The following is a 16,043-nucleotide window of genomic DNA, read 5'->3' on the forward strand; positions in this document are numbered from 1 at the left end:
TAATTATTCCATAATGGAATGTGGATTGTAGGAAATGTTTGAAACTGATTCTTTAATAATATTGTATTTTCCAAGACATGCAATGATAACAAAAAATTACAATGAAGCTCAATGATAATTTAATCCAGTTTTTATATGAGATTTCCATAATTTGAGGCCTGCATAAACCTGGTGGTGTAGTGGTTAAGTGCTACGGCTTCTAACTAGAGGGTTGGCAGTTCGAATCCACCAGGCACTCCTTGGAAACTCAATTGGGCATTTCTACTCTGTCCTATAGGGTCGCTATGAGTCGGAATCAACTCGACGGTACTGGGTTTGGTTTTTTTGGTTGGTTATATAAAAATATGTCAGCATACATATGTAATTATCTATTTTTTATTTTGTTTTTCCCTAACTGTGGTGACTATTCAGTTATTTCAATATTTTGGTCATTATTTGTTCACTCATCTGTTTCTTTTTTTAATTCAGCAAAACAGTTGCGAGCCTACTGTTAGTGTTATCCTGGTCCCGACACTTAGTGTGTGCCATCCACAGAAATTTTGGGGATAAAACACAAAGAAAATAGTATTTGTGCCCATAAATTTGAATGAATTAAAAATTAAAAGCTCCTGTTCAAATATGAATGTGATAGTTGTTTCTTTACAGTAATAGTATGTTGTTTAGAATAACAATGTATTTAAATTTGGTAAAATATATAGAGATTATTCACCTCTGAACAAATTTTTATCATCTGTAGAAGACTTGTTGCCACCACGAAGTCATGCTACGACCTCTGGTCAACAAAAGAGCGCATGAGGTGATTAACTTCTAAATACGTGTGGGCTCAAACTGAAAGGGACTACAAAGAACATTTTAGAGGCTAAAGTCTGAAGCATTAGGAAATTTTTATCTGCATCATTTTTTATTCCTGACAGTTTCATTATCACGCTCCTTCATTTTTGTTACCAGTAATTTCCAGAAGTGACAGAAGTTTTCATGATGAAAGTAAAAGACTCATTTGCATAATCAGGTAAAAAAAAAAAAGCAACTGAGAAATCATAAATTGGAGTTTAATAGAGTCAAGATCACTTCTAAGAATGTGTGTTAAGCAGGGTTTTTACTAGTACTATTTTATTTATAGTTTCTTTAATCTCTCTTCATGTGATAGTATAACTGTTTAAAAATCGTAATTATACTGTCAGCCCTTTTGTTCCTTCATGTACATATTTGAAATGATAATTAGGTATAGAGAGTATTAACTAAAAAAGAAAGCTTTGGGGAGAATTTTTGATGAATAGGACAAAATGAGACCAACCAACTAGTTAATGAATTGTGAACTATTTGAGAAACTGTAAGAACTTTGCAGTAAGGAACCTAATCATATTTATTTTTGGGTTACGTTGTTAAAAATCACTTCTGTAGTAGAGGCTCTCTCCATCAACACACACAGGCATGCACACACATGCACACTCACATAACTGTACTTTTGACTATAAGAATCTTCAAATAAATCTAGAAGAGGTTTTAGTAACTGTACATTTTGAATAAACTGTGTTGTCAGTATCCTAAAATTACTTAGATTACTGGCTTACTTGAAGAATATAGCTTTGTAAATAAATATGTAAATAAAATAGATAAGAAAATTTGAAGTATTTATGTGTAACTTAGGATATAACATAAATATGGCCACTTGTTTATTTACTGATTCTAAACCTCACCTAAAAGTCTTGCATAAAATATGACTAATAGTAAGTGTAGGGTCGCTATGAGTCAGAATTGACTCGACGGCACTGGGCTGGGTAATAGTAAGTGTACTTCTATAGTAAATGCATTAGGCCTTGTTTGTAAAGTAAAAATAAGTAATAACTTCCTAAGTCTTTTGATAGAAGCTGGAGTACACCATTGTTTTGGTAAGTAGATTCTAAAGCAAAATTAGGGCATTTGAAGCCATTGGAGTAGGGAATTCTAAAGGGCAGGAGAGAAACTGGGATATCAATATTATGTTGAGAGTCGGAGGATAATACGAAACGTGGTGGTGTAGAATCTAGTTGTCAACCTCTGTTCCAGTCAAATTAGTGATTTAGTCTTTACAGAAGTTCATGGATACGTGCTGAGACCTACGCATTCCTCAGAATAGCACTGAAAACCTAGAACTTAAATGTGGTCAAATCTTCTGTTTGGCATGATTACAGGGAGGTGTGTGTTTGGGCGAGAATGAGTGTGTGTGTGTTGTGGTGGAGCTTAGTTTGGAAACATTGCTGAAAGGTGTCTTTTTTAAAATGAACTTTATTTTTTAGAGGAATTTTAGGTTTGCAGAAGAACTGTGCAGTAAGTACAGAGAATGCCTAAACTCCGCGCCCCCCAACACACACACCATTTCTCCTATTATTAGCATCTTGCATTCCATTGGTGTATCTGTTACAATTGATGAATCAATGTTGATAGATTGTTATTAACTAAAGTCCATAATTTATATTAGGGATCACTCTTTGACAAATGCATAATGTTGTGTGTCCACCATTACAATAGCATACAGAACAGTGTCACCGCTCTGATGACCTGTGCTCTACCCCTTCATTGCTCTTACTGCTTCCTCCTGAGCCCCTGGCAACCACTGATATTTTTACTGTTTTTTAGTTTCTTGAATGTCATATAGTCGAAATCATATACTACGTATCTTTTTAAGACTGGCTTCTTTCACTTAGTAACATGCATTTAAAGTTCTTCCATATCTTTTCATAGCTTGGTGGATCATTTCTTTTTATCACTGAATAATACCCCACTGTATGGATGTATTGCAATTTGTTTTTCCATTCACATATTGGAAAACATTTTGTTTGCTTCCAGTTTTGGCAATTACAAGTAAAGCTACTATAAGCATTTGCATGCAGGATTTATGTTGAGATACTTTTTGAACCCATTTGAATAAATACCTACTGGTATTTTTTTTTTTATGATTGCTAGATTGCGTCATAGATTTATCTAGTTTGCTGATTTAGCTTTGTAAAAAACTGTCAGACGGTCTTCCAAAGTGGCTGTACCATTTCGCGTTCCCACCAGCAATGGTCGTGAATTCCTGTTGCTCCACATCTTTTCCAGCAGTTGCTGCTGTCCGGGTTTTGGATTTTACCAATTTTAATATGTGTGTTATCACATTGTTGTTTTGATTTGCAATTCCTTGATGATATGATATTATTTTTTCATATGCTTGTTTGCCATCTGTATATATTCTTTGGTCAAGCATCCCATTTTATAATTGGATTGGCTATTTTCTTACAGTTGGCTTTTAACTGTTCTTTATATATTTTGTACACAAGCCCTTTATCAGATATGTGTCTTCCAAATATGTTCTCACAGTATGTGGCGGTATATTTCATAGAGTGAAAGTTTTTTAATTTTACTGAAGTCCAACATATATATATATATATATATATTTTCTTTTATGGATCATCCTTTTAGTGTTGTATCTAAAAAGTAATCACCAAACCCAGAGTCACCTAGATGTTCTCCTGTGTTATCTTCTAGAAGTTGTATAGTTTTATGTTTTACATGTGAGTGAATAATCCATTTTGAGTTAATTTTTGTGAAGTATGTAAGCTCTGTGTTTAGATTTATTCACTAATTTTTTTGCATGTGGAAGTCTAGTTGTTCCAGCACCGTTTGTTGAAAAGATGATCCTTTTTTCACTGAGTTGCCTTTGCTTCTTTGTCAAAACAGCCCTTTGACAATATTTGTATGGGTCTATTCCTGGGGTCCCCCCATGTGTCTGTAAGTTTGTCGTACTGTGGGGGCTTGCGTGTTGCTGTGATGCTGGGAGCTACACCACCAGTATTCAGATATCAGCAGGGTCACCCATGGAGGACAGGTTTCAGCTGCTCTTCCAGACTAAGACAGACTAGGAAGAAGGACCTGGGAGTCTACTTCTGAAAAGCATTAGCCAGTGAAAATCTTATGAATAGCAGCAGAACATTGTCTGATATAGTACTGGCAGATGAGGCCCCCAGGTTGGAAGGCACTCAAAAGATGACTGGGGAAGAGATGCCTCCTCAAAGTAGAGTCCACATTAATGACGTGGATGGAGACAAGCTTTTGGGAGCTTCATTCGCTGATGTGGCATTACTCAAAATGAAAAGAAACAGCTGCAAACATCCATTAATAACCAGAACCTGGAATGTATGAAGTATGAATCTAGGAAAATTGGAAATCGTCAAAAATGAAATGGAACTCATAAACATTGATATCCTAGGCATTAGTGAGCTGAAATGGACTGGTATGGGCCATTTTGAATCTGACAATCATATAGTCTACTATGCTGGGAATGACAACTCAAAGAGGAATGGTGTTGCATTCATCGTCAAAAAGAACATTTCAAGATCTATCCTGAAGTACAACAATGTCAGTGATAGGATAATATCCATATGCCTACAAGGAAGACCAGTTAATATGACTATTATTCAAATTTATGCACCAACCACTAGGGCCAAAGATGAAGAAATAGAAGATTTTTATCAGGTGCTGCAGCCTGAAATTGATGAAACGTGCAATCAAGATGCATTGATAATTACTGGCGATTGGAATGCGAAAGTTTTAAACAAAGAAGAAGGATCAGTATTTGGAAAATATGGCCTTGGTGATAGAAACAATGCCAGAGATCGAATGATAGAATTTTGCAAGACCAACGACTTCTTCATTGCAAATACCTTCTTTTACCAACATAAACAGTGATTATACACATGGACCTCACCAGATGGAACACACAGAAATCAAATTGACTACATCTGTGGAAAGAGACAATGGAAAAGCTCAAAATCATCAGTCAGAACAAGGTGAGGGGCTGACTGTGGAACAGACCATCAATTATTGCTCATATGCAAGTTCAAGCTGAAAGTGAAGAAAATCAGAGCAAGTCCACGATAGCCAAAATATGACCTTGAGTGCATTCCGCCTGAATTTAGAGAACATCTGAAGAATAGATTCATTGCACTGAACACTAGTGACCGAAGACCAGACGAGTTGTGGAATGACATCAAGGACATCATACATGAAGAAAGCAAAAGATCATTGAAAAGACAGGAAAGAAAGAAAAGATCAAGAGGGATGTCAGAGGAGGCTTTGAAACTTGGTCTGAAATGTTGAGCAGCTAAAGCAAAAGGAAGAATTGATGAAGTAAAAGAACTGAACAGAAGATTTCAAAGGGCGTCTCGAGAAGACAAAGTAAAGTATTATAATGACATGTGCATAGATCAAGAGGCAGTTGTTCGGACAGAACAAGGGGATAGTGATTGGCTTAAAGTCAGGAAAGGTGTGCGTTAGGGTTGTATTCTTTCACCATACATATTCAATCTGTATGCTGAGCAAATAATTCGAGAAGCTGGACTATATGAAGAATAGGGCATCAGGATTGGAAGAAAACTCATTAACAGCCTGCATTATGCAGATGACACAACCTTGCTTGCTGAAAGTAAAGAGGACTTGAAGATCAAAGACCACAGCCTTCAGTATGGATTGCACCTCAACATAAAGGAAACAAAATTTCTCACAACTGGACCAATGAGTGACATCATGATAAACAGAGAAAAGATTGAAGTTGTCAAGGATTTCATTTTACTTGGACCCACAATCAACAGCCATGGAAGCAGCAGTCAAGAAATCAAAAGATACATTGCATTAGGTAAATCTGCTGCAAAGGACCTCTTCAAAGTGTTGAAGAGCAAAGGTGTCACCTTGAAGACTAAGGTGCACCTGACCCAAGCCATGGTATTTTCAATCGCATCATGTGCATGTGAAAGCTGGACAATGAATAAGGAAGACCGAAGTAGAATTGATGCCTTTGAAGTGTGGTGTTGGCGAAGAATATTGAATATACCATGGACTGCCCAAAGAACAAACAATCTGTCTTAGAAGTACAACCAGAATGCTCCTTAGAAGCAAGGATGGCGAGTCTGTGTCTTACATACTTTGGACATGTTGTCAGTAGGGATCAGTCCCTGGAGAAGGACATTGTGCTTGGCAGAGTACAGGGTCAGGGGAAAAGAGGAAGTCCCTCAATGAGGTGGATTGACGCAGTGGCTGCAACAATGGGCTCAAGCATAACAACAATTGTGAGGATGGCTCAGGACCAGGCAGTGTTTCGTTCTGTTGTGCATAGGGTCGCTATGAGTCAGAACTGACTTGATGGCACCTAACAACAACAACAACAATTTCTAGGGTCTGTATTCTATTCCAATAGTCTTTTTATCTGTTCCTTCACCAACACCACACTGTCTTGATCACTGTAGCTTCATAATAAGACATGAAGTCAAATAATGGACGTTCTCCGACTCTTATTTTTCTTTAGTTTTGTCTCGGCTCTTCTGGGTCTTTTGCTTCACCAGTTTTGTCCATATCCACAAAATAACTTGTAATTTTGATTGAGATTGTGTTGAATCCACAGATAAATTTGGGAATAATTGACATCCTAATAATATTGTTTTCCTATCTATGAGTATGGGACATCTCTCCATTTATTTAAATCTCTTTTGATTTCTTTCATGAATGCTTTGTAGTTTTCTTCATATAGATTCTGTACTATTTTGTTATATTTATACATAAGTATTATATTTCTTAAAAAAAAAAAAAAGTTTTTTTTTTTAATGCAAATGATGCTGTGCTTTTTATTTCAGATTCCAACTGTTCACAGGCGGTATAAAGAAAAGCATTTGGCTTTTTATATTAACCTTTTTATCCTGCAACCTTATTGTTATAACAATGCAGTATGTGTTAATAATTCTTATTAGTTTTAGGTTTTTTTTTTTTAATCAATTCTTTGGGATGTTTTTTACATAGACAATCATATTATCTGTAAACCAAGACAATTTTATTTCTTCCTTCTCAAAGTGTATACCTTTTATTTCCTTTTCTTGTCAAATTGCATTAGCTAGACTTTCTAGTATGATGTTGAGTAGGAGTGATGAGACATCCTTGATTTTTTCCCAGTCTTAGGGGGAAAGCACCTAGTTTCACACCAATAAGTGTATTAGTTGTAGGTTTTCTATAGATGTTCTTTGTCAATTGAGGAAACCACCTCCCCATTCCCAGTTTGCTGAAAACTTTTTTTTCATGAATGTGCCCTGGATTTTGTGATGTGCTTTTTCTGCATCTATTGATATAATCACATGATTTTTTTTCCCTTTGGCCTATTGATATGATTAATTACATTAATTTATTTGTTAATGTTGACCCAGCTTTGCATACCTGGAATAAATCTCACTTGGTTGTGATATATAATTCTTTTTTTTATATTGTTTGATTCAGTTTGCTAATGTTTTATTGAGTATTTTGGTATATGTATTCATGAAAGATATTGGTCTGTAATTTTCTTTCTTAGTAAAAATATTTGTCTGGTTTTGGAATTAGGGTAATGCTGACCTCATAGAATGAATTAGGAAGTGGTCCTGCTGTATCTGTTTTCTGGTTGAGATTGCAGATAACTGGTATCATTTCTTGTTTAAATTCTTGGAAGAATTCACCAGTGAAATCTTATAGTCCTGGTGCTTTCTTTTTGGAAGATTATTAATTGTTGGTTCAATTTATTTAATAGATACAGGTATATTCAAATCATCTATTTCTCCTCCTGTGAGTTTTTGTAGATTGCATATTTCAAGTAACATGTACGTTTTAGCTAAGTTTATCAAATTTGTCATTTAATGTGTGTGGGATTAGTTATGATGACCACTCTTTATTTCTAATATTAGTAATTTGTCATCTCTTACTCTAGCTCTCTCTCTCTCTTTTTGTGGTGAGGCTGGCTAGACTTTATAGATTTTATTGACCTATTTAAAGAACCAGCTTTTGTTTTTGTGTTGTTCCTCTATTAATTTCTTGTTTTCAATTTCATTGATTTTCAGTCTGATTTTTTTTTTTCCTTCTGCTCGCCTTGAATTTAATTTGCTTGTCATTTTCAAGTTTTCTAAGTGGAATTTAGGTTACTGATTTGAGATATTTCTTCCTTTTCTAACACATGCATTCAGTGCTGTAAATTTCTTTCTAAACACTGTTTTCACTGCATCCATAAATTTTGATTAGTTATTTTCACTTAGTTCAAAATATGTTTCTCTTGAGAATTCTTTGACCCACATATCGTTTAGAAGTGTATTGCTTAATCTCCAAATATTTTGGGATTTTCTATTTAACTTTCTGGTATTGATTTCTAATTTAATTTTGTTGTGGCCTGAGAGCACATTTTGTATGATTTCTAATTTGTGAAGATGTATTTTGTGACACAAGATATGGTCTATCTTAGTGAATACAGAATGTATATTCTGCTGTTGTTGGATGGAGTATTCTATAAATGTCGATTAGATCCAGTCGATTGATGGTGCTTTTCAGCTCAACTATTTCCTCACCGATTTCCTGCCTATTGAATCTGTCATTTTTTGATAGAGAGGTGTTGAAATTTCCAACTGTAATGGTGGATTTGTCTATTTCTCCTTGTAGTTCTGTCAATTTCTGCCATGTGTATTTTGATGTCCTATCGTTTTATCGTTAGGTGCATACACATTCAGGATAATTATGTCTTCCTGGAGAATTAAGCTTTTATCGTTAGGTAGTACCCCACTTTATCCCTAATAATCTTCCTTCTTCTGAAATCTCCTTTACTTGAAATTAATATAGCTACTGCAGCTTTCTTTTGATTAGTGTTATCATGGTATATATTTGTCCAGCCCATTACTTTTAATCTACCTGTGCCTTTAAAATATAAAGTGGGTTTCTTGTAGACAATATATAATTGGGTCTGTTTTTTTAATTCATTCTGATAATCTCTCTCTTTTAACTGATATATTTAGACCATTTAAAGTGATTATTGACATAGCTGAATTAATGCCTATCATATTTGTAATGGTTTTCTATTGCCTTTCTTTGTTATTTTTTTCTCTTCCACCTTTTTTCTGCCTTGTCTTCTTTTGTTTTTAATTATTTTATATAATTTTAGTTATTTTCTCTCTTTTCATAGCATATCAATAATACTTTTAAAATTTTTTAGTGGTTACCCTGGAGTTTGCAATAAACATTTACAGCTTATCTAAGTCCATTTTCAAATAACCCTATACAGCTTTATGGGTAGTACCAAAAAAATAAAAATAAGGAGGCCTTGTAGCACAGTAGTTAAGCATTCAGTTGCTAACCACAAGGTCAGCAGTTCAAGTCCACCAAGCCGCTCCTTGGAAACCCTGTGGGACAGTTCTACTCTGTCCTATATAGGGTCACTATGAGTTAGAATCATCTCAACAGCAATGGGTTTATTTATTTATTTGGAGAAAGGCTTTATTTCTCATTCATTTTTGAAGGATACTTTCTAATTTAATTTCATTGCTGGGTATAAAATTCTGGGATCATGGTTTTTTCATTGTTTGTTTTTTTTCCTTTCAACTCTTTAAATATTTCACTCCACTTCTTGCTTGCAATATTTCTGAAGAAAAATCTTGTTCTTGTTTTTTCATAGACAATGTGATTTTTTTTTCTCTGACTTCTTTCAAGATTTTCTCTTTTTCTTTGATTTTCAGCAGCTTGAACATGGTATGCTTAAGTGTAAATTTTTTGGCATTCATCATGGTTGGTTTTCTCTGGTATTCCGGTATTCCTGATGTGTGGATTGGTGTCTGTCAACAATTTTCGAAAATTCTAAGACATTATTATTTCCAATAAGGATCCTTGGTGGTGCAGTGGTTAAGTGCTCGGCTGCTAACCAAAAGGCTGGTGGCTTGAACTCAATGGCCTCTCTGCCAGAGAAAGCTGTGGCAGTTGACTCACGTAAAGATTTACAGCTTTGAAGATCCTCTAAGGTCATTGTACTGAGCCCTATTGGGTTGCTATCAGTCACAACCAACTCAACGGCAACGGGTTGTTTTTATTATTTCTTCTGTTTCTTTCTTTTTATATTACTATTATGAGTACATTATACATTTTGTAATTGCCCCACAGTTCTTGGATATTCTGTTTTTTCCCCCATCTTTTTTTCCTTTGCTTTTCAATTTTGAAAGTTTCTATTGACATATCTTTAAGCTCACTGATTTTTTTCCTCAGCAATATTCACTCTACTGATGAGCCTTTCCCCCACATTATTCATTTTTGTTACAGTGTTTTTGATTTCTAATATTTTCTTTGGATTATTCATTTTTGTTACAGTGCTTTTGATTTCTAATACTTTCTTTGGATTGTTTCTTAGAGTTTCCATCTCTCTGCTCACATTAAAAACCAAAAACCCAAACCTGTTGCAGTTACCCATTTATTATTATTGCATACTGTGTACTTTTCCGTTAGAGTCCTTTGTATGTTAATAATTTTTGTTGTTGTTAGTTGGCATCAAGTTCATTCCAACTCAGGGCAATCCCAGTCAGAATAGAACTGCTCTGTAGGGTTTTCAAGACTGTGACCTTTTGGAAGCAGTCTGGAAGGCCTATCTTTTGAGGTGCCTCTGAGTGGGTTTGAACTGCCAACCTCTCGCTAGTAGTCAAGTGCTTAACCAACCACTTGTGCAACCCAGGGACTCCATAGTGATTTTAAATCCCTTTTCCCTCATAATCCCAAAATGTCTGCCCTGTCTCTTCAAACTGTGTGTTCTTCCTTTTAACATGTCTTAAAATATATTTTTTTGGTTGTTGTTGTGGAAAGCCAAATATGATGTATAGGGTAAAATGCACTTTTTGTTCCTTCTGTTGTAAACGCTGTAAAGCCCTATTGATGTTGATGTGGTGGCAAGGTGTGTGTGTGGGGTGGGGGGAGAAAAAAAACCCAAAAAACCGAACCTGGTTCCGTCGAGTTGATTCCGAGAGGGGTCCTATAATCCCATGATTAAGTCCCAGTAGTTAGTGAGCCTGTTCCTCCTTGGTTGTGACCTTCACAAGTGTTTTTCAACTTTTTTGTTTTTTAACCCCTTAGGTGAAACAGGAAGGCTAAATGGTGGTGGAGCTGGATATTTCATTTCCCCTGTGTCCAACTCTAGACAAGGTTGGAGTTGGATGTCTCCCCTCCCCCACATTGAAGGCTAGAAGGAGGCTGGGGTTCAGTATTTCTCTTCCCCAACATGGAAGGTTAGAGAGGGCTGAAGTTTTCATATTTCCTTTCCTCCATGTCAGCCAATCTCCAGTAAATCCCAAGTATGTTAGGCTCTGGTAAAGTAGTTAACCTTGAGGCCAGGCTGTTAAAGAGAGTTGAGCACTATTCAGAATGGTTGCTTTCTTCCTCCCCTGCCAGAAGCATTAGGGATTTTTCTCTGATCTTCACAGTGAGAACCTAGGGGGACTCCTGGAGGTAAAACTCACACAAGTGTGAGGGCCTCCCTAAAGCTGGACCTCTGGGAGTTTTTACCTCTCAAACTAGTCCACACTGAGCCTGCAGCAATTAATTAGTCAATTGACCTTTAAGTGATCCTACTCCTGATGCTGGCTCCAGCATGGTAGGTTCTGCTTCTGGTAAGTGGTGATTCTCTGTATCAACCTGTCTCAACAATTTTTTCAGTGCAGTGGTTTGCCCTCTGACCTCAGTTCTCTGAAGGATCTAAGAAGAGTTGTAGGTTTTCAACTGTTTTCTTATTGTGAGAATGGGGGCGATGACTTCTAAGATCTTGATACGTTAGACTGGAAACCAAAAGAAAAATGGCCTTTTTAAAATTTAATTTGGGAAATTTAAGTAGAGCAGGGAATGGTGGCCTGAAAGTAAATTTAAAATATATATGTACCGTTTGCCCAAAATCATGTTTAAATAATTTAGATTTTACTTGCTACCTTTGCTCTCTCTCATACTCCTTGACCAGTTCTTGTTTTTTTTTTTTTTTTTCCAAATATTTTTCTAGACACAGTATGTATTGATGTGGACTAGACCTGGAACTCTGGTAACCCCAGATATATTTATCTCATGAAGCTCGTTACTCTCTGAGGCTCAATTGAGCTCCGACAATTAGTAGATTGTAACTGCACATTAAAAAAGGCAGGCGGGGTCGGGGGGAAGGAGTCCTTTTTCTTCAAGCTGGCCTCTCTCAGCTAAAACAAAGTTCCTTCAAAACAGAATGGAATTTTGTCTCTATTTCGGCTATTTTATAATGAACATTCTCTAAATAGGTAAATATCTCTTGATTCATATATTCCTAAATTTTAATTTCAAAATAAACATATGTTTAAGGCAAAAGATACGTAAAGTTCAAAAGGGTGAACTTTTCTAACTCTCTAGTCCTCATTCCTAACTGTCAATATTATATATTTTTCTACAGTTTTATTAAGGCAACTTCTTTTTAAAAGAACATCTTTTTAAAGTTCTTACTCAGTAGGATTATGCAAATGTAAAGTATTATGTAGTATTACAAAGTATGATGGAAGTATTATACTACGTGTTATAAAGTATTATAATAATAAAACCAACACTTGTATATCAGCTGAAAATGTATAACTTTATCAATTCTTGATTATAATTGAAAAATAAGCGGAAATAATCTAAATGTCTAATGATAGGAGGATGGGTAAAGACATTGTAGCTTGCTTTTCCACTCAGTGTGGCTCAGGTATCTTTACTGCTTATCTCTGAACACTGCCATCTGGCACTTGCCCAGGAAATGTGCATCAGTACCTTGAGGGCATTTGTTAAGATAAAGGAAATTCTCCTGCTACCTAAACAAAAAAAACCCTTGCCATCCAGTTGATTCTGACTCATAGTGACCCTATAGGATGGAGTAAAACTGCCCTGTAGGGTTTCCAAGCAGTGGCTGGTGGATTCGAACTGCCAACCTTTTGGTCAGCAGCCAAACGCTTAACCACTACACCACCAGGGACCTTAAAACACTGTTTTATTAATTTTTATTTATTTATTACATTAAGTATAGTTTTTACCCATTCATAATTCAGTAAATGCAAATAGAATGAACAGAACTAGTTAGGTATACTAATAAACCAAAAACTACACTAACTATGATATTGTTATTGTTGTTAGGTGCCATCGAGTTGGTTCCAAATCATAGCGACCCTATGCACAACAGAACGAAACACTGCCAGTCCTGCGCCATCCTTACAATCTTTGCTATATTTGAGCTTATTGTTGCAGCCACTGTGTCAATCCATCTTGTTGAGGGTTTTCCTCTTTTTCAGTGACCCTCTACTTTACCAAGCATGATGTCCTTCAGGGACTGATCCCTCCTGATAACATGTCCAAAGTACATGAGACGAAGTCTCACCGCCTTCGTTTGCTTCTAAGGAACATTCTGGCTGTACTCTTCCAAGACAGATTTGTTCATTCTTTTGGCAGTCCATGGTACAGTCAGTACTCTTCACCAACACCATAATTCAGATGGGAGCATCTCATATAAATGCTAATTGTCACTTTGATCCCTTACATAAAATAACCCTTCAAACATTTGTTCCATGCCACAAACTTTGTTGCCTAGGCAACATTTTAGAGTCCTAGATGTTCAGACAACCTGATGGTTTAATCAGGTGATTGTTATCTCTGTTAGTTCTTTGTGGCATTTTCAAACACCCTGTTGTGAAAACCAGCAATTTAAAAAATATCCTTTTGAATAGATGTGTTTTAGAAATGGAAAAATTCTAATACATACTCTTTAATTTTTATTCTCAGGTTGGTGAGACCAGATGCAAAAAGGTTTGTACTTCAAAGTCTGATCTGAGATCTAATGACTTCAGCATTGTGGGAAGCTTACCAAGAGATTTTGAATTATCCAATTATGACTGCTATGGAAAACCTATTGAAGTCAACAATGGACTAGGGAAATCTCAGGCAAAGAACAACAAGAAGCCACCTCCTGCCAAACCTGTTATTCCAACGGCAGCAAAGCGAATTGATCTCTATGCAAGAGCATTGTTTCCCTTCTGCTTCTTGTTCTTCAACGTTATATATTGGTCTATATATTTATGATAAATCTTTCCCATTTGTATACAATAATATCCCATCTCAGTGTGACCAACTCTATTCTTAAATGCCAATCTGTGAAAAAAATTGCATTTTCATAGCAATAGATTGCATTTTAGATGCCATTCGATTGTAATAAAAATGTGACATCTTAATATTGAATGGTAGCATGACCCTGTAATGTCTGTGCTCTACTATTGATGTATATATGTATAGCATACATACTGCTTTAGGCATAAACGAAGGATACAAATACTACATAATACAAATCCAAGCAGTTGTCTTCAGTTAGTGTAAACTGTAAATACTTAAAATAACTCAGATAATAAAATGCCCTGCACGCTGAGTCTTGCTGTGGTCACCATTCTAATGTATGTACTATTTCAAATTTCCTTCTTTGTAACTTTCCTGAGAAGCCATTTTATTCTCGTCTAGTTTGGATGGTATTATCACAGCTTCAGTAAAGTTGTATTACATATTGTATTGCATACCCTATTGCATATTGTTTCAACTTTTTAAATAGAAAAATATCAGTTATAATTATGTGGGCTCTGTGGCGAAATAAAGTTCAGAAAATTACTTGTTTGTAAAATCAGCTCATTTTAAAGTGTTCCATGCTGTCAAAATGTCAGAAAACAAAAAACAGTAAGCATGTTTGAAACAAAGGGAAATTTGAGATTTACATAAATGTCTACTGAATCCTGGCCTCTGACTAAAAAATAAAACTAAGTAAAAAGTAGATGCATTTATTGAATATTTAGGATAGAGGAAATTCTATTTAATCTACCTTAAAATCTAAATAACATTTTTATGGATTTCATTGTGTTGCTAGAGAGCCCACAAAAGTGTAGTGCCATAAGAAGAGTCATAAATATTTTCATATGGAACACAGTAATAGATTCTTGCTTCCACGTCATTTTTAAGACGCTGAGAAAATACCCTATTACTATAAATAACTTGAGTTGGAAAAGATATCCAATTTTTTTTCTGAATTTTCTTATTTATTTTTTCTATTCATTTGAATATTTTGGGATTTGTTATAAAACATTTAAAGAATAATAATAATTTTCTGTTCTTCTTGCCTAAGAAAAAGACAGGAATGGTATTAGACCTCACTTCTTGTATTTTCTTTCTTTCTTAAATTCTAGACAACTGGGATTTCCTTACTTTGACCTTGTTCCAGCCCCAAAATGAGCACTTTCTAGTCTGAGACCCTACTTGCCAGGGGATATCACAGCCAGTGCAGCTTTATTATTCCTGCCGTAGTTGCAATCAGAGCTGTCTGTAATTCACATAACATAAACATAAAGAGCCATAAGCATGATAACAAGCATATTCATATTATTTGCAGTGTTTTGTTGCAGCTGAAAATTTGTACGGCCAACTCAAAATGTGTTAAAAATATTGTTTCTGCTAATTGCCGCATGTGATTCAATTTATTGAAGACTTTTCTCTAAATATTTTTTCAGAATTCTCACTGTGCTCATTAAATTTTCTAAATGGGATGCAAGCTAATCCTCCGAGGCCCTTCAGCACTCTCTAGTTGCAAAAATATAGCCATCTAGAGAGATTGAGGTACAAATAACCCAATTGCTGGCTTTCAGTATCTTACCAATGACAAAAGAAGCCAGGGCAGTAACATTTCAATTGAATTGTAGTAGGAGAAAAATATTTTGAATAGGAATTAATTCATTTAAAATTTTCATTCGTGATGGCTGTATTTGCTTAGAATCTGTTTTCTTTCTTTATCCTGGAAACTTTCATTCATATCGAAGGGTTTGGTCTACATACAGTGTTTTAAGTGAAAAATACACCATATGGAAGAAAGGTCACATTCTATGGGAATTTATTTGTAGAAAATAATGTGAATGAATTCCTTTTCTGTAATATAATGTTGTAGATTCTTAAGATTCATTTTAATACCCAAATATATATAAATAGCTATCCCAGGATTAAGTGTTCATATCTAACTACAAATAAAATTCTGGACAAGGATCATAGCAAAGAATTACAGTCAGTGTCCAATATTACTTGTTTTGTAATTCTTTCAAGGGTTTATTCACTTACCCCTAGGGTAGTTTTGATCTGTGTACTTCAAATGTTATGTATTTCTAAGTTATCTACACGAATGGTCTTCTGATACCTCTAAAATTGGTATTATTGTCCTTTCCTCA

At 35.3% G+C, this 16,043-nt stretch overlaps 1 protein-coding gene across 1 annotated transcript in view; it reads left to right on the forward strand.

Annotated features, from left to right (window-relative positions):
* Window positions 1-13,875, forward strand: part of GLRB (glycine receptor beta) — a 144,228-nt gene extending 130,353 nt beyond the window's left edge. Inside the window, exon 9 of the mRNA XM_003418498.4 lies at window positions 13,579-13,875. Within this exon, the coding sequence (XP_003418546.2) occupies window positions 13,579-13,875 (297 nt within the window). The remainder of the gene's footprint in view (window positions 1-13,578) is intronic.
* Window positions 13,876-16,043: the final 2,168 nt, after the last annotated feature.

This window comes from Loxodonta africana, chromosome 13, assembly GCF_030014295.1.
Source record: "Loxodonta africana isolate mLoxAfr1 chromosome 13, mLoxAfr1.hap2, whole genome shotgun sequence".
Taxonomy (NCBI): Eukaryota; Metazoa; Chordata; class Mammalia; order Proboscidea; family Elephantidae; genus Loxodonta; species Loxodonta africana.